This window comes from Camelina sativa, chromosome 4 (assembly GCF_030686135.1).
Source record: "Camelina sativa cultivar CO46 ecotype springtype chromosome 4, ASM3068613v1".
NCBI classification, from domain to species: domain Eukaryota; kingdom Viridiplantae; phylum Streptophyta; class Magnoliopsida; order Brassicales; family Brassicaceae; genus Camelina; species Camelina sativa.
The window spans coordinates 25,702,568-25,719,527 of record NC_141883.1 but is presented as its reverse complement, the minus strand read 5'-3'; the positions used below and the strand labels follow the sequence as shown (position 1 = coordinate 25,719,527).

At 37.8% G+C, this 16,960-nt stretch overlaps 5 protein-coding genes, 1 long non-coding RNA gene and 2 pseudogenes across 7 annotated transcripts; all 8 read left to right on the top strand.

Moving 5' to 3' along the window:
• Nucleotides 1-1,328: 1,328 nt before the first annotated feature.
• Nucleotides 1,329-2,814, top strand: LOC104784150 (MATH domain and coiled-coil domain-containing protein At3g58340-like; annotated as a pseudogene). Its single transcript, XR_015597154.1, has 4 exons — nucleotides 1,329-1,565; nucleotides 1,642-1,799; nucleotides 1,990-2,247; nucleotides 2,351-2,814. The product of XR_015597154.1 is annotated as an MATH domain and coiled-coil domain-containing protein At3g58340-like (transcript).
• A 229-nt stretch (nucleotides 2,815-3,043) lies between these two features.
• Nucleotides 3,044-4,520, top strand: LOC104781749 (putative cysteine-rich repeat secretory protein 61). The gene is made up of 2 exons (XM_010506485.2): nucleotides 3,044-3,518; nucleotides 3,841-4,520. Exons 1-2 carry the CDS (start codon nucleotides 3,180-3,182, stop codon nucleotides 4,276-4,278), a joined length of 777 nt encoding a protein of 258 aa, XP_010504787.1. The 5' UTR covers nucleotides 3,044-3,179; the 3' UTR covers nucleotides 4,279-4,520.
• Nucleotides 4,521-4,686: 166 nt separating this feature from the next.
• On the top strand, nucleotides 4,687-5,464 carry LOC104781748 (MATH domain and coiled-coil domain-containing protein At3g58280-like). The gene is made up of 2 exons (XM_010506484.3): nucleotides 4,687-4,833; nucleotides 4,917-5,464. Exons 1-2 carry the CDS (start codon nucleotides 4,687-4,689, stop codon nucleotides 5,322-5,324), a joined length of 555 nt encoding a protein of 184 aa, XP_010504786.1. The 3' UTR covers nucleotides 5,325-5,464.
• Nucleotides 5,465-5,939: 475 nt separating this feature from the next.
• LOC104784149 (MATH domain and coiled-coil domain-containing protein At3g58280-like) lies at nucleotides 5,940-7,166 on the top strand (annotated as a pseudogene).
• A 2,842-nt stretch (nucleotides 7,167-10,008) lies between these two features.
• On the top strand, nucleotides 10,009-11,234 carry LOC104781746 (MATH domain and coiled-coil domain-containing protein At3g58280-like). Its single transcript, XM_010506483.3, has 4 exons — nucleotides 10,009-10,103; nucleotides 10,213-10,370; nucleotides 10,482-10,774; nucleotides 10,854-11,234. Exons 1-4 carry the CDS (start codon nucleotides 10,009-10,011, stop codon nucleotides 11,232-11,234), a joined length of 927 nt encoding a protein of 308 aa, XP_010504785.3.
• A 332-nt stretch (nucleotides 11,235-11,566) lies between these two features.
• On the top strand, nucleotides 11,567-12,397 carry LOC104781745 (uncharacterized). The gene is made up of 3 exons (XR_015597151.1): nucleotides 11,567-11,707; nucleotides 11,904-12,031; nucleotides 12,123-12,397. It is a non-coding gene; the product is annotated as an uncharacterized LOC104781745 (long non-coding RNA).
• A 406-nt stretch (nucleotides 12,398-12,803) lies between these two features.
• On the top strand, nucleotides 12,804-14,622 carry LOC104784147 (MATH domain and coiled-coil domain-containing protein At2g05410-like). The gene is made up of 4 exons (XM_019244190.2): nucleotides 12,804-12,963; nucleotides 13,097-13,257; nucleotides 13,415-13,656; nucleotides 13,772-14,622. The coding sequence occupies exons 1-4, from the start codon at nucleotides 12,830-12,832 to the stop codon at nucleotides 14,132-14,134; spliced, it is 900 nt and encodes a 299-aa protein (XP_019099735.2). The 5' UTR covers nucleotides 12,804-12,829; the 3' UTR covers nucleotides 14,135-14,622.
• A 50-nt stretch (nucleotides 14,623-14,672) lies between these two features.
• Nucleotides 14,673-15,937, top strand: LOC104781744 (F-box/kelch-repeat protein At2g43270-like). Its single transcript, XM_010506482.2, has 2 exons — nucleotides 14,673-15,078; nucleotides 15,171-15,937. The coding sequence occupies exons 1-2, from the start codon at nucleotides 14,673-14,675 to the stop codon at nucleotides 15,935-15,937; spliced, it is 1,173 nt and encodes a 390-aa protein (XP_010504784.2).
• The last annotated feature ends 1,023 nt before the right edge of the window (nucleotides 15,938-16,960 follow it).

Below are 16,960 nucleotides of genomic sequence, written 5' to 3'. Positions count from 1 at the left end.
TCATACTCTCTAGTCTCTACTATTATTATTGAAGATAATTCGATTTGACCTTTTCAATTTGCCATTTTCTGGTTCAAAGGAAAAACAGGTGAAGGAAATGTTTGAAAAACATCCAGAATTCACTTCAAATTTCAATTTCAAGAATCAGCAGATCAGGAATATTTTTATGGAAGTCCTCCTTTACCTAATCGAGACACTGAGCAAGTCGACACGAGAGCTTTCCATAGAAGACCTAAACGAAGTAGAGTGTAATGTACGCGCTTGGCGTGCCAAAGAATCTGCACTGACATTAGCACTTCTGGGAATAAAAAATAAGGAGAAAGAAAAAAACTCTTCCATGTCCATCTCTATATCGTCGGGATAGGTTTTGAAAGCCGGCCAGTCTTGAGGGGAATACACCATCTTTTTAAGTCTGAGCAGTCTGTATAGAAAGCCACTTCTCGATAATTATGTCCAATCATGCAATGTAAATCCCAAACAAAAGTTTCTACTTCTGCATGCAATGGGGAAAAACTCTGACGGAAATTGGTGGCTCCCTTTATCGTCGAACCATTTATAGCGGCTGAACACATCCAACCTGCACCCGCGAAAGCGTCCCCCATTTTTCACGATCCATCAATAAAACACCTATAACCCGAAAAAACAGTAGGCAGCGATCCTACTCGCCCCATCCCTCTATCATTATTGGCGCAAGGAAACAAATAATAAGGTTTGGGGCTCGCCTTGTTTTATTTTGAATATGCGTACTTTATATGAATTATCTAAGCATTTTAATTAATTAGTCAAACTTAGAATTTTATTCGGGTTTATTTTTTTTTTAAATTTCATAATTTAATTAATCCTACATATATAATGCGTTACAAAAGCTAAAAGGTAAAATATATTATTTTTGCACCATAGTCAGTAGCCCTAGCGACTCGCTAACAAACTTTCAAGTGGAAAATCCTTTATTCTTAATTCTCTCGACTTTGTTCGATTCCAAGGTGGGTTTTTAGATGTATGTTGGTTTTCGCTGATCGAGATTGTTATTACTTTGTTAATAGATTGTTTCGATTAACCTATTTCGGGGTTGTGTGTGTGCGCCGCCATTAAGGTTCTAGGGTTTTTTTTTTTTTCACTTCGTCTTCTTGTAGTTGATCGCGAAGAAATCCATACACGAATTCGAGAAGTTTATCTTCGTTCAAGATTGAAACATAATCTTCAACTAAGCATTGAACTGATCTTTAATCTATTAAAAAAACTGTGTTTGAATAAATTTCAAAATTGCTTGCAGCGGTATAATAGTCTTTTTTTATATAGGTCTTATTTTGCATCGAGTGTGTGTTCCATTGGGGTTTATTGTTTTTATGTATTACTAGGGGTTTGTTCAAAAAAAAAAAATGCATTACTAGGGTTTTCTTATCTTTATGTTCAGGTAACTTTGATTGCAAGGAACCATTTTATCAAAATTCAATGGCGGCGAAGGGAGATTATAAGAAGTTTTGTTGGGAGATAAATAATTTCTCCTCTTTGAAAACTGATTAGAGGTGTTACTCTGTTCCTGTCGTGATCGGTGACTTGAAATGGTAAGAAAAATAAAACCCAAATTTTCTTACAGATTTAAGGTGATTTAAATTCTTCTTACTTTTGGTTTTCTTGCAGGTGTGTTTTTTCCGTAATTAAGGGATGTAAAGCAGACTACTTGTCTCTTAATCTAGAAGTTGCTCATTGTCAACCATTGCCTTCTGGATGGAGAAGATACGTCAAATTTAGCATAACTGTAGTAAATCAGCGTTCGCAACAACTCTCTGTCCAAAAAGGTGAATGATCCTTCTTACTTGACATTAACAATCATTGGATTTTCCTTCATCAGTCTACTGAGAGATTGTTAATGCATGCAATTCTTGTGTGTGGAAGAGTTGTTTAGATATTACTCTAATGGTTCATATAGGTCATGTAGTGCAGTATTTTTTTGGTTGATTAACTAATGAGGGGTGTAATATGTTACAGAAACGCAGCGTTGGTTTGAACAGGATGCTCCTGGATGGGGTTTTGCAGAAATGCTTCCGCTTACCAAACTTAATGCCAATGATAGTGGTTTTTTGGTAGATGGACATGTCATGATTGCTGCTGAGGTAGAAGTTCTTGAAGTTATTGGCACCTTAGATGAAATCAGAGGAATCTGTACAGTCTAATGATTTAGTCAACAAGACTCAAGAAGTGAAGGAAAGCATTGATGTTAATGGGTTTCAAGTTCTTCCTTCGCAGGTAATAAACTTAAAAACTAATGGCGATCGAGATCAGATCTTTGTCTATTTAGAGATTTCCAAAGATTCTTTACATGCTGCGTACGTCTACTTTAATTTTGCAGGTAGAATCTGTGAGACGTATATTTGAAAACCACCCTGACATTGCAGTAGGATTCCAAGTAAAGAACCAACATTTGAGGAAAACATTCATGAATTTCCTGGTCAACGTAATCGAGACGCTGTGCCAATCTCTTCAGGAGCTCTCGAATGAAGATCTTGTGGAAGTAGACATTGCACTGACATATTTGAAAGATGCGGGGTTTAAGGTGGATTGGTTGGAGAAGAAGCTGCACCAAGTTAAAGAAAAGAAGGAGAAAGAACAGTCTGGTTTGGTCATACTCCAAGGAATAGAGAAACAGCTTCATGACTTGATGCACAAGTGCGAGACGAAGAAGTCAGAGGTTTTGTCCATTGGAGCTCCTTTAAAGTTCGATGATGTTGTTTGATCACTTTTGTTCATGATTTTCATTTCCATAAACTGGTGTCATCGCAAACGCATTAATTAAAATCTGCCGGTTTGGTTCAATGAAAAGAGCGGTTCTGGCTAAAACCCTTTTTTCCTCTCTCTAACCGGTGTGAAATTCTGGTTAAGAATCAAAACTTTATAAAAAATTTTAACTCAGACAAACCTTTGAATTTTGACTTTTTCATCAACCCTTCACTCGCCGCATATAACTCCGAACTCTTCTCTCGTGTCAGTTACAGAACCAAAAAAACAGCTCTTCTAAATCAACCGAATTTTGGTAAGGTAAAACACAATGAGTCGTTTTGACATAATCATTTCATCTAAGTAACTGATGAAAGCCAAATCAGCTCCAAACTCCCTCGAGTCTACCACGTTGTAATAAAGCATTCTCCTAAGTAAGAAAGAAAGATCAAGAATCAAAAAAAATGTCTTCATCCTCCATATCAAAACGCATCTTTTTGGTCCTTAATTTGGTTGTGGTAGCCATACAAGTCTTTCTTATACGCAATGTTTCATCCATGAACAATACCAACGCGTATCTAAACCACAAATGCTCTGAGATTGAAAGGAAATACAAGCCCAAGAGCCCGTACGAAGGAAACCTCAACTTTCTAATCAAAGACATGTATAAAGACACTTTTGTAAGAGGTTTTGTCTATGCATATCATGGCGACGATCCCAGTACCGTTTACATCTTGCTCCAATGCCGTGGTGACTCCTACGGCTCCAAGTGTGGTTCCTTCCTCACCACGGCCACCTCCGAGGTAACTTTATACACGTCAATGTTCTTATTTTCCAAAAACGAGACAAAAATTTGCCCGAAATGCCACAATTTTTATGAAAGCTTTTAATTGTTTAGAAATATTTAGTGTTTTGCAAAAAAAAAAAACAAAAATAGAAGAAGCCTAGTCTGACTAGGCTAGTCATTTTTGAAATGTTTCAAAATATAATCACTAGTAGATATCTGATGATTTCCACAATAATAAGTTTGTTAAGTGAACTATTTTTACAGGCATTTAACACATATACAAAAAAAAAAAACTAGATGTCATACGTAAATTAATACTATCTTTATGTATGTGACAGCTACGTAGAAGATGTCCAATGAACAAGGCCGGGATAGTTTGGTTTGACAAATGTCTTCTCAAGATTTCTCCAACTGCTTTCTTCGAGAAGATCGATGACAAGAACAAGTTCTATATGTACAGCACGAAGAAAGTAAATGATCCGGTGTCGTTCAATGCGAAGACAAAGGCTCTATTCACCGAGTTGACCACGAAAGCTACTCGTAGATCAGATAAGTTATTGTTGTACGAGAAGGGGGAGATGAATCTAGGGAAGATGAAGCTGTACGGGATGGTGCAGTGTACGCGGGACTTATGGTTTACAGTTTGTAAAACGTGTTTGGATAAGATAATTGGGGAGCTTCCTAAATGCTGCAATGGTAAAGAAGGAGGGAGAGTTGTGAGTGGGAGTTGTAACTTTCGGTATGAGATTTACCCTTTTCTTGACACTGTTCGATGAGATTTACATTTATGGACAACGTTTTTTGAAGACCTACGCAGCACATCTATTTGTATTCAAGTATGGTCAAAAATAATCTTTCTCCAAAATTAAATGCCATGAAATTATAAATGCTTTAAGCATTAAGTTTTCTTGCTGTAAGAGTAACGTCTCAGTGTGGTACACGGCCAAAAAAAAGTGGCTCGATTGGAAGGACAACATTAATATCCACAGGTTATTGAATTTACCTGTTTATTAATATGTAATGTATGACAAGATCACAAGAGTATCAAGTCACAAATGAATGCACTTAACTTTGCAAATATAAATATCTTCTCTGGTCCACATTCCTTGCTGCAATACTGAAAGATCAATTAATCCTCAGATCTATCTCCAGTTTTTGAAATTGAGATCTTTTCTTCGTAATCAATGGTTAGGAACACAGAGTGTAGTGAATCTAGCGATGAAGAACAGAGATACTCGTCTTCATCTGAAGAATGGTCGGAGTCCTCAGAGGATGTTAATGAAGTTGTTGAAGTTGTTGAAGTCAATGGGTTTCAGATTCTTGATTCGCAGGTAACAAAGCATGAAACTTTACAAATAAAACTCTAATTTCAAGTCGAGTGTAAGAAAACAATTTGACCTTTCTTGTTGAACAGGTAAGCCAGGTGAAGGCAATCTTTGAAAAACATCCAGACATTGCATCAGATTTCAATATAAAGAACCAACAGCTCAAAAATGCTTACATGGGTGTTCTTCTCGACCTAATTATGACACTGTGCCAATCATCGCCTAAGGATCTCACAATGGACAATCTAGAGAAAGCTGATCGAACGGTTCTGGATCTGACAAAAGCTGGCTTGAAGTTGCACTGGTTGCGTGAGAAACTGGACGAAGCTTTCTTGAAGAAGGAGAAAAAACGGGCCATTGATGTTCGGATCAGAGAACTTGAGGAACAAGTCAAGAAGAGAAAGCTGAACTTGTCGGATTTAGAATCTGATCTGAAGAAACAGAAAGCAAAGGCTCTGGTTGCTGAAACTCCGTTTGATTTCAGCGACGTTGTTTGAAACTCCAGTCTGATATCACTAGTTGATGGTTGATGGTTCTAGGTGAAACTCCTCTGTTTCTTGTTCTGTTTTAACCTTCCTTACCACTTATTGATGGTTGTAGGTAAATTGCCTCTGTTTCTGTTTTTGTTTTAACTTTCCTTAATAAAGCACGTCTAATCATGTACCAAAAACCAAATTCATACAAATTTTAACATATATAACAAATCAGAAACAGAGTATTTGAGCCAATAATTTGTTTTTAAATTAAGAACCTAAATATAAGAAGAAACAGAGCAATTGGAAGTCAATACATGCTTTGACATAGGTAACTTACTGCTATGTAAAAATAAGTATTGTTAATCTATCTATACAAAATTCAAGGTATTCAAGATTAATATTCCGTCTTATAGGCTAAGAAATATCCCTAAAAAATCTATGTATGTTGAATTTAGTTTGTTGGAATGTGTCTCAAGACTATCTAACAATATCTGTTACAAAAAAAAATAAAGCTAGAAATATTCTCCTATATATAATTTTACGTTAGGTTACGCTTTTAAAGGTTTGATTAGGGTTTTTGGGTTTATAAATATGAGTTTTGAAAGAGTTTTGTTTTCTTGCGAACGAGGAATCTCCATGACATCAATAACGAACCCATGTGATACGAAGTTTGCTTGGGTTATGAAGAATTTTTCCTCTTTGCAATTACAAGATTGTTATGTTTCTGTTCCAGTTCTGATCCGTGACGTCAAATGGTATTTAATCATCTATATAACGACTCGGTGAATCTTTCTTTATTTTTGGGTTGTTCACTTTTATTTTTCCTCCCAGGCGTCTATTTGTCTACCCTGAGGAAAATAATGGTGATCACTTGTCTCTGTATCTGCAAGTTGATTTCGAATCAATGCCTTGTGGTTGGAGACAATACACACAATTTCACTTAACTGTAGTTAATCAACTTTCCGAGCAATTCTCCGTTAAGACAGGTACGTAAATCTATCTAGCTTTTGATGAGTATTACGTTATGCATGGGAAAAAGTGAATAAGTAAGATACTATTCATCACTAATGTCATTTTGATAGTAGCAATTTGATGTTCCAGTTCACTGGCAGGCCTTTTAGTTGATTTAGTAGTTGTGCTTTAACTATTCAATGTTGATTAACCAATTAATAGGGTGGAAATGTTGCAGAACGGCGAAAGTGGTTTGATAAGAAAGCTCCGGAATGGGGTTGGGAAGAAATGATTCCTCTAACAAAACATAATGATATAAATAGTGACTTCTTGGTGAACGGAGAGGTCATGATTGTTGCTGAAGTAGAAACTTTTGAAGCTATTAGCACATCACAAGTTGCAAAGATTAGTGATGATAGTGAATGGACAGTTCTTGAGTATTATTCTTCATCTGAAGAGGACAAGGATGATGTAACTCTTGTAGTCAAGGGCTTTCATGTTCTTGAATCACAAGTAATAAAGCTATTACATTAATGATTTTAACTCTTGTTTCAATATTTTGACACAAACAGATATGACCTAATTTTTTTTTCTTGTTTACATCATCTTCAGGTTAATCAAGTGAAGGAAATGTTTGAGAAACATCCAGATCTCGCATCGAATTTTAACTTCAAGAATCAAAATCTCAAGAATGTCTACATGGGTATTCTTCTTGACTTAATCAAGACATTGAGCAAGTCGCCTAAGGAACTCACTGGTCAGTACACTTTCTGATCTGACAAAAGCAGGCTTTATGTTGTATTGGTTGAATCAGAAGTTGGATAATGCTTTGGAGAGACAAAGAGTTTTGATTCAAACTCTTCGTTCGGAACTTCTGAACTAAGTAACTCATCCTCCAGGTCCTGCGGTTTTGGATGCGAAAATTTCCCCATTTAAGTTGTTTCTTTAAAAGTCTCATTTTTCTTTTCAATGTGGAAGGTAGCTTTTTCTGGTTTTCATCACTATTTATAGCTACTTATATAAGAGGAAGCTGAATGATATTACGGTGACAATATTACAGAGTATATATACAGCTATGTAGTAGGGTTTATATCAATACTAATTACAACTATACCCTCATTATATACAATGTTGTGCTAGGACATTGGAACCTCTTCTCGACCAAAGCTTTGAAAGCCACAAACACTTCTTTTACTTAGGATTTCTGTTTTAGCGGATAAAATGATCAACCATCACAAGATAATATTTGAAATTTTCGGTGGAAAGAAGGGGAGATGTCCAAACATCTGAATAGATATACTCAAGAGGGCGAGTAGAGGTAATTGTGTTTGAGTGAAAAGGCAATTTATGACTTTTATTGATGAAACAGTCTGAACAAGAAAACTGTTGTTGTGTTTTTGAGGAAAAAGGTAAAGAAAACTCAGAGACAATAGTTTTTAAAACTGGTAAAGAAGGATGGCCAAACCGGTAATGCCAAGAGGAGAGATCAGTGCGTGGTTGCGGTGAAGTGGTGAAGCTGGTGATGACATTATTGATGACCGGCCACTCATATAGCTTATTCTTAGTTCTGCCTTGGAGTAACCGGGCCCCCGTTTTGAGATCCTTCACATGAAAATAAGCAGGATAAAAGTGCACCGAGTCATTGTTAGCATTAGACAACCGATATACCGAAATGAGATTCTTACAGACATTCGGCACATATAAAACATCAATAAGTTTTAGTGAGCGAGATGGAGTAGGAAGTAATGCTGAACCAGTTTGGGAGATGGGAAGACCAGAACCGTCGGCGATTGTGACCTCCTCACCACCGGTGTAAGGCTGATGCATGGAGAGATTAGCAAGGTCGGAGGTTAGATGATGTGTTGCACCGGAGTCCATGATCCAGTTGGCTGGATGATAGGGAGGAGCCATCGCGACGTTCGCACGTGGCTGCCATGGTTGCATGGGAGGCTGCGGAGAACCACCAGAATACGCTGGATAACCACCACCAAACGGAAGCTGTGAGCACCGTCGAGCACTGTGGCCAAACACCCCACACAGTTGACATCTCCCTTGATAACCATGTCCCATACCACGAGAATCATTACGCGAGAAGTGATGTTGCTGTCCACGCGAACCATGACGAGTGTTGCGACGGGGCTGCTGATGACTGCCAGAAGGTTTGTATGAGACGGTGTTTGTGGTGGTTGGAACCGAGGAAGAGTGAACCATAGATTGAAGTTTGAGCTCCTCATTGATGAGTTTTTCATTCACCTCTGTGATCGTTGGAGTGGTGTCACGTCCTTCGATTTGATTGATGACACGTTTATAATCTTCGGGGAGACCACCAAGTATGTAGTCGATCTGGTCTTCATGGGCAATCGGACTTTCAAGCAACGCAAGCTGATCAAAACGGATTGTAAATCCTTGGACATAGTCTTCAATGGATTTGGAGCCCTTCTTCCAGTGAGTAAGTTGATCACGGATCTGCTTGATGTGAGTACGACTAGGCTTGGCGTAGGTATCTTTGAGTGTAACCCAAATATCACGAGAGGTCGAAGCTTTCGACAAGAGTGGTTGAACGGAGAAAGTGATGGTGCCAAGAAGGCCAGAATAGATGAGCTTATCCTGGCGTTTCCAGTGTTTGAAGCAGGATTTGGCGTGGAGACACCAGCGGTGGTTAGAGTAGCATCGAGAGGCAAAATGGAACCATCAAGATAGCCAGCAACATCATAGCCATCAAGGAGAGCGTGGATCTGACGACTCCACATTAAAAATTTTGTTGCGGTGAGTTTAGTCACATTTGACATGTTGACATTCACGAGAGAAGATTCATCAGAAGAGACAACAACCTCATTGGGAGCAGCCATGGCCGATAAGAAGAGAACGAAGAGAAAGAAGATAGAGGAGAAGAAAGATGGCGGCGGAAAAAATAAAAATTTAGGTCTTTTAGATCTTTTTATGCTCTGACACCATATAAGAGGAAGCTGAATGATATTACGGTGACAATAGTACAGAGTATATATACAGCTATGTAGTAAGGTTTATATCAATACTAATTACAACTATACCCTCATTATATACATATCCTAACAACTTATACATTGTTGTTGAGCCTGTTAATGAACAAACCAAGTCCATTTTACAACAGTACACACTTGACGTCTCTGAGTGGAGTGTCATTGTGCTTTTCATATAGCAACCCTTCACACTATGGTTACGCCAGACTGGAAGAAGCTGATATATATCACTCTTGGATTTGTATGTTTTTGACGGCAAGAGAAAATAAACAGACCGAAAAAGTATGCGAATAACACACATATTGTAACTCACATATACGTACGTACGACTACAAGTAATCGAAAATATACACTACTCAAAAATAATAACAATCGCTTAATTTAAACAGATTTTGCGATGACTTATGCTTTCTCAAGATATGGGTTGCAATAAACCCTTACTGTTAATTGAAACGGTTTGCTAAAGTTCAAAAGGATTGAACCGGTTTATTAAGGTCAAAGCACCGACGCAGCCCAAAGTCTTATGATCAATCCGGGTCAACGAACATACCACCACACTAGACGCGCAATTTGTAAACCTCTATTTCTTCCTCTGCATGATCGTCCGACGCAGAGCCACATCTCCCGTTTATACAAAAAAAAGAAAACAAGATTCTTCATCTCCATTCTTTTTCAGTGCGTCTGATTAGGGTTTTGAACTTTTAAAAGGGGTTTTCTCGTTTTCTTCTATCTAGTAGAATCTTTATATCACTTCAATGGTTAATCAAGGATTTAAGAGGTTTGGTTGGGTGGTGAAAGACTTGCGATGGTCGTGTTGCTCTGTTCCAATCCAAATTGGTGACGCTAACTGGTAAATGCATAGTTTCTTTCTCGTCCATTATTAACGTGATCGTATATATATATTATCAATCGAGCATTCAATAATACTTTCTTTTGGTTTATTTCTTTCTTTATGGCAGGCGTCTTGTTGCTAATCCCAACGGAAACCGCCATGCTGATCACTTTTCTGTGTATCTGGAAGTTATTATGGAACCATTTCCTAGTGGATGGAGAAGATACGTGGAGTATCGCTTCACTATAGTCAATCACCTTTCTGAGGCACATGCCGTACATAAAAGTAAATCATATTTATATATATATATATAGGCACAATGGTTGTGATCATGATTCATTGACTGGCGATAAATAAAATAGTGATGGATCTTGTTGTTACATGTTTAATTTACAGAAGGATGGGGCTGGTTTGATAAGAACAATAAGAATCTCGGTATTAGAGATGTGGTTCCTGTAAGCAGACTTATTCCCATAAACGGTGGATTCTTGTTGAATGGGGAGATTACGATTACTGCTGAAGTAGGAGTTCTTGAAGTTATTGACACATTAAGTCGTACACCACAAATTGAGGAGATTAGTACTGATCGTGGTGAACAGAGAGCTCATGATGATTCCTCTTCATCTGAAGATTTGCAGAGCAAAGATGATACTATTGAGGTCAACGGTTTTCAGGTTCTTGTTTCGCAGGTAATGTTAATAATACAGAGCTTCTTCACCTCTTGTTTCAATATTTGAGATAAATTTTTAATTTGTTTGATCATCACAGGTTGATGAGGTGAAGGCACTCTTTGAGAAACATCCAGATCTCGCACAGGGTTTCAGTTTAAAGAATCAACACATCAAGAACGCTTACATGAATGCTCTGCTTGAGCTAATCAAGACACTCTGCAAAGCTTCTAAGGATCTCTGCGTGAAAGACCTGAAGGAAGCAGACAATACGCTTTCTGATCTAATAAAAGCAGGGTGGAATTTGGAATGGTTGCGTAAGAAGTTCGATCAGGCTTTGGAAAAACAGGTAGAGTACGACACACGGATCAGAGAACTGGAGAATCAGGTCAAGAAGCGAAAGCTGGAATTGGCAGAGCTTGAAACCGACCTAGAGAAAGAGAAAGCTGCAGCTTCCGCTTCACTAATGTTGTTTGATTGAACTTCTTAATTTGAGTCTTGTCCATTGTTTAATTAGGAATAGTATTTTCCACTTAAAGACTTAATAACTTCATTTTAGGTAGAGTTGAGAAACGAAAATATATCCTCTTTTAACCGGAGAAGATTAAGAGATTTGAGTGTTTCTTGCTGAATAAGTAATTTCTTTTGCCCTCTTCTGCTTAGTATCCTCAACTAAGCTTGATGCCGTTTCTACCTTCTAAAAAGACAACTGTGTGCCGTTTTGTGCTCCACTTGTTAAAACAACGTGTCGGTATAACAAAACATAAACGCTTAAAGAGGTTTTTCTAGACTGTTCTACTGGGCTTACTCTTCGGCCCAAGTTTGTTTACGACTAAAAAATTTAGTCAAAGAAGTCAGAGTTCGTCGTATCAAAAAAGTTTCCTTCTTTTGGGGCTACTATTCTTCAATCTTCAGTTCAGTCTCTCCGACTCCCCAATTTCCAACACTCACAAGGTCAAATCTTTAAACACTAATCTTTTGATTTCGTAAACTCTGTTTCTCTATGTCGATTATGGTACTTTGTTTGATGTTTTAAGAGTGTCTGGATCTTCGTTTAGGTTTTGTTGCTTGATTGTTCGATTGTGTACAAAATTACTTCTACGGTTTTTTTTTTTTTTCTTTTTTTAAACTTGTCTTTGCGTTCTGGTAGATTGATTGCAGATAAGAATGGGGAAAGAAGTTGATTACAAAAAGTTCACTTGGGTGATTAAGGATTTTCTCCTCTTTCCAATCCAGGATAATTTACTCGGATGAATTCGTCGCTGATGGCTGCAAGTGGTAAGAATTGAACTTATTTTTCCAATGATTTCATCTATTTAGGGTTTTATTTTTCTTGTGAAATTGTTTATTGACTAAATTTTCTTTGCAGGCGTCTTATGGCCTTCCCTGAAGGAAATGGTACTGCTGATGTGTCTGTAGCCAGAGCTCCTCTCTCGTTCGATGATGTTGTTTAACGGCTTTTATCTTCTTGGTCTTATATATAGTTCTGATAAGCTGCTTAGGTTGGATGTTATATATTTCGTGGTTTTGATGAGCCGTTCTTTAATGCATTGTGTTTCTTGTAAGAAGTAATGTGGTTCCTGGACGACTCGATAGTTTGTGGTTTACTTCAAGTTTGTTTATGGAGTATTTCTTTTTGAGATATTTCGGTCTCTCTTTTCTATTAAGAGAAGAGATGGGTTAAATTGATCAATGAAATTGAGTATTTTTAAATATGTTAAATTACCTAAATATATTTATTATGAAACTAGACCATCGATAAATAAATACTCTTTTATCATTGAAATTGAGTATTTTTTAAATATGTTACTAAATCTAATCGCATATATGCATATATCCAAATATGTTAAACTACCATTACCAAATTTTGGGGGTTAAAGTATCAAACTATATAAGGACGATGCCTAGACAAAGTATCTGTCAATATAAGTTTTTCGAGGATTGGATTCCTAATTGAAATCTATCTTGTCAAACTTTTTCTATTGCTTGTGACTTTGTGAGTGTTGTTGTTTCGATTGACTAGATTCATGTATTTCGGTTCCAGGGTTTCACGTTCTCTTCTTAACATCAAGATCAATGGAGAAGCAAGTTGTTAAGATTAAGAAATTCACTTGGGTGATTAAGAAATTCACTTGGGTGATTAAGAATTTCAATTCCTTGCAATCTGATTTTCTATATTCTGATCAGTTCGTGGTTGGTGGCTGCAATTGGTACAAAGACGAACTTGCCTTCTAATATTTTAGTCCTTTTTTAGGGTTTAGGTTTACGGGATGATAATGTATTCTCCTTTGTTTTTTTTTCTGATTGTTTTCTTTGCTTTTTTTTTATGTTGTGTGCTTGCAGGCGTCTTCTGGCTTATCCCAAGGGAAATAACTCCCCTAATAACCTCTCTCTGTATTTAAAGGTTTCTGATTATGAATCATTGCCTGCTGGATGGAGAAGACACGTCAAGTTTTCTTTTACTATCGTAAACCAAATCCCACTTGAAGTCTCCTACATGCGAGGTGTGTATTTCCAGGAACGCTTAGTGTATATATGAGTTTAAAAGTTCAATTTTTATGATTTTTATAGTTCGTGGGACTTGTTCTGCTACGTGATTCTAGTTACGTATTGTGCAAGAAATGCTTGTTTGATCAGCTCTATGTTTTCGTGACTTTACAGAAAGACAACACTGGCTTGATTCCAACTGTGTCTACTGGGGTTTCTCAGAAATGGTTCCTCTTAAGGCCTTAAATAGTGGGTTTCTGGTGAACGGAGATTTAAAGATTGTTGCCGAAGTTAAGGTTCTTGAATTTATTGGGAAATTAGATGTGCCTTGCCGTCCTCTGAAAAAAATAAAGCCAAATCATCATGGCGCTGAAACCTTGTCAGTTGTCGATGGGGTTCAAGTTCTTCCTTCACAGGTAAACAAACCCTTCTAATTATAATATAGAGAAGTTGAAAGCAATACATCTAGCTATATATATACACATGGCTATGAGTTTACTTTATTAATTCCTTTTCTGTTTCCACATGCAGTTCCTACATGTGAAAAGGATATTTAGAAAACATCCAGACATTGAATTAGAGTTCCGTTCGAAGAACCCGCATTTGAGGACAGGGTACATGAATGTCCTTCTCAGCATAACCAAGAAGCTATGCCAATCTCCTCAAGACCTCTCCAATGATGATCTGTCTGATACAGGCATTGCACTGGCATACATGAAAGATGCAGGGTTTAAGATGGATTGGTTGGAGAAGAAAGTGGAGGAAGTAAAGGAAAAGAAGAAGAAAGTGGAGGCTTCTTTGGCTCGGCTGCATGAAATGGAGGAATCGCTTAAGCCATTAAAGCAGAAGTGCTTAGAACAGGAAGCTCAGATAGATAAGGAGAAGGCAGAGTAGTTGGCTGCAAAAGCTCCTTTCTCGTTGGATCACTTAAGTTTCTAGGTTGACTTGGAGTTTTAGACGAAAACCATTTGAAAGAATCCGACAAATCGCTAATGTTAGCTGAATCAGTCAAGAAAACTGAAGATCCAAGGACGAAAACTTTAATTGAAGAAATTATTCATTTGGAGTTTAGGAAATTGAAGAGTAAGAGGAAATTCAGCTTACTGGATTTGAGTGACGATCAGAGAAGGATCTTCGGCTGCACGAGAGCACAAGAGAGAGATAGAGGTGACCTAAATTATTCCTTTTAGAATTTGGCTGGGCTAAATAGTAAATAATGAAATATTTCGGGTGGTTTCTGGTAAAATTAAAAAGTTTTTTTCCTTTTTTGGGATTTTTTTTGTCGTCTGATATTATTAAGTAGTTTTATACAGTTGTGATTTAGTTTTTTTTTCCATACAGTTGTGATTTATCTATATATAAATTAAAAAAAAAAGACAAAACTGGACTTTCGAGTTTAGTTTTGCAATTTGCAGAACCTAATCCGACGATGATGCTTTACATAGTTCCCGAGCTACTTGAAGAAATATTTCTTGGATTGCCTTTGAAATCAATACTCAAATTCAAAACTGTTTCAAAACAATGGAGATCAATTCTGGAATCGAAGTTGTTCGTGGAGAGGCGTATGAATGTTCAGAACAACAACCGCCGGAAAATCCTGGCTGTCGGAGGAGACCGGAACGAGTCGGGATTCGAAAGTGACGAAGAGATCGATATGGTTTATTTAAACCACTGCGATGATGATGCCACACGACCGTCCCTGACATGTGAGGGTTTGGTCTGCATCCCAGAACCAGGTAGGATCAATGTTTTGAACCCATCGATCAGACAACTCCGGCGATTCCCTTGTACCCCAGATCATCCCGTGCCTTCCTTTATTCTTGAACGTCAGCTAAGAGGTAATCTGTGTTTATATGCTTTTGTATATAAGAGTCTTAAGTCATCAAATATGGATTAGAGAGTTGTCTGAAAAGTTCAAAAAAATTTGCAGACAAACCATACCTCACTTTCTTTCCGGGAAATTGGGCTATGGGATTCGGCAGAGACAAAGTTACGGATTGCTACAAAGTGGTGAGGATGTGTTTTTTTCCTGTTGAAGAATGCGAGGTTCTTGATCTTGAAACTGGTGAATGGAGGAAACTTAATCCACCTCCTCACAGGGTCGATGTGGGAAGGAAGTCAGTGTGTGTGAATGGGTCAATCTACTGGTTATACACTTTCTGGTGTTTCAATTTACTAGCCTTGGATCTTCACACACTAGAGTTCCGCAATGTGTCGGTTCCAGGTACGTGGTTTAATTGGGAAATCCACATGGTGAACCTTGAGGGCCGTCTAGCCATAGCCAAAACCAAAAAGGCGCCAGAATGGGAACTAGAAATACTCAGCATGATAGATTCTCAGGGAGATATATGGAGTAAGACTCACTCCATAAAGTTAGCCAGTATCATTATTAACAACCACCCATGTTGGTTCACGCTGGTCACAGTTTCAAAGTTAGGGAATCTTGTCTTTTATGACAATCACAAGAGGTTGTTCAAATATCATCCAGCGAAAGATGAGATTTGCTGTCTCTCCTCAAATATTTCGGTTATATCTCCTTACGTCGAGAATTTGGTACCACTTCCAGGATCAGGACCTAATCCGGAGGATTGGACATCTACTTGCGGATTGTTTTCGAAGCAACCAGAGCTCGGGAGGATCAACTTTCGGTTTGTGTTTACCACTTTAGTTTTAGTTGGTTATTACTATTTTAGATAATTCAAATTGAAGTAGTAAATGGAGTCCTCTCTGTCTCCTTGGTTCCTTGCATGTGTAACTTGCAAAGCAAGTACGAAGCGTCAAAAATTTATCTCTGTTTACAGATTATTGACTAGGGGGCAAACGACTGGTTGTGATATCATCAAGATTACGGATTTAACATTTTACATTTACATAGGTCGGACATTTTTCTAGAAAGTTAATATTCACTTTACTCCTGCGTCGATTGCTCATTCACTTTGTGTAAGAGATATGACAAGATACTCAAGAATATATGATTTGACTCATATTAGGAATGTATAGTTATGGTCTAACCTAGAGTCTCCTCCTCCTATCTTGTATATAAACATTCTCTGTACTATTGAGAAATATATCACACAAGCATTTTTAACATGGTATCAAGAGCCTAATAATATATATTTTTTTTACCGCCGCTTTTCTTTCCTCTTCTCTTCTTTTCTTACTTATCTATCTTCTTCTTTCTCCTTTCTTTTCTTTCCCTTTACCATGGCTGCTGCAGAACCAGTTGATGTTACACAGTCACCTCTTAATATCAACATGACAAACATCAACAAACTTACCTCTGTCAATTACATGACCTGGAGTCTACAGATCCATTCCCTGCTTGACGGCTATGGTCTTGCAGGCCATCTTGATGGGTCCTCTGTTCCACCAGATCCAACAATCACAGTCAATACTCAGGTCACCCCAAATCCCGACTATACAAAATGGTGCCGCCAGGACAAACTTATTTATAGTGGTCTCCTAGGTACTCTTTCCCTATCCATTCAATCGGTTGTCTCCAAAACCAAATCTGCTTCTGAGATGTGGACGAAGCTTAGAGTCACGTATGCAAGTCCCAGTTAGGGACATGTTCAACAGCTTCGCATCCAGCTGAAGCACTACACCAAAGGTGACAAAACCGTTGATGATTATCTACAAGGCCTTACCTCTCGCTTTGATCAGCTTGCTTTACTTGGTAAACCGGTTGAACATGAAGCACAGATTGAGTTCATACTCGAT

What these genes read in the sequence shown, in the direction of transcription:
- LOC104781744 (XM_010506482.2), top strand. Translation starts at nt 14,673, where the DNA reads ATGCTTTACATAGTTCCCGAGCTACTTGAAGAAATATTTCTTGGATTG. An exon ending in TCTTGAACGTCAGCTAAGAG is followed by an intron (nt 15,079 to 15,170) that starts GTAATCTGTGTT and finishes AAAAATTTGCAG; the next exon opens with ACAAACCATACCTCACTTTC.
- LOC104781749 (XM_010506485.2), top strand. Translation starts at nt 3,180, where the DNA reads ATGTCTTCATCCTCCATATCAAAACGCATCTTTTTGGTCCTTAATTTG. An exon ending in TCACCACGGCCACCTCCGAG is followed by an intron (nt 3,519 to 3,840) that starts GTAACTTTATAC and finishes TGTATGTGACAG; the next exon opens with CTACGTAGAAGATGTCCAAT.
- LOC104784147 (XM_019244190.2), top strand. Translation starts at nt 12,830, where the DNA reads ATGGAGAAGCAAGTTGTTAAGATTAAGAAATTCACTTGGGTGATTAAG. An exon ending in TGAAGTCTCCTACATGCGAG is followed by an intron (nt 13,258 to 13,414) that starts GTGTGTATTTCC and finishes GTGACTTTACAG; the next exon opens with AAAGACAACACTGGCTTGAT. An exon ending in TTCAAGTTCTTCCTTCACAG is followed by an intron (nt 13,657 to 13,771) that starts GTAAACAAACCC and finishes TTCCACATGCAG; the next exon opens with TTCCTACATGTGAAAAGGAT.
- LOC104781748 (XM_010506484.3), top strand. Translation starts at nt 4,687, where the DNA reads ATGGTTAGGAACACAGAGTGTAGTGAATCTAGCGATGAAGAACAGAGA. An exon ending in TTCAGATTCTTGATTCGCAG is followed by an intron (nt 4,834 to 4,916) that starts GTAACAAAGCAT and finishes CTTGTTGAACAG; the next exon opens with GTAAGCCAGGTGAAGGCAAT.
- LOC104781746 (XM_010506483.3), top strand. Translation starts at nt 10,009, where the DNA reads ATGGTTAATCAAGGATTTAAGAGGTTTGGTTGGGTGGTGAAAGACTTG. An exon ending in GGCACATGCCGTACATAAAA is followed by an intron (nt 10,371 to 10,481) that starts GTAAATCATATT and finishes TTTAATTTACAG; the next exon opens with AAGGATGGGGCTGGTTTGAT. An exon ending in TTCAGGTTCTTGTTTCGCAG is followed by an intron (nt 10,775 to 10,853) that starts GTAATGTTAATA and finishes TGATCATCACAG; the next exon opens with GTTGATGAGGTGAAGGCACT.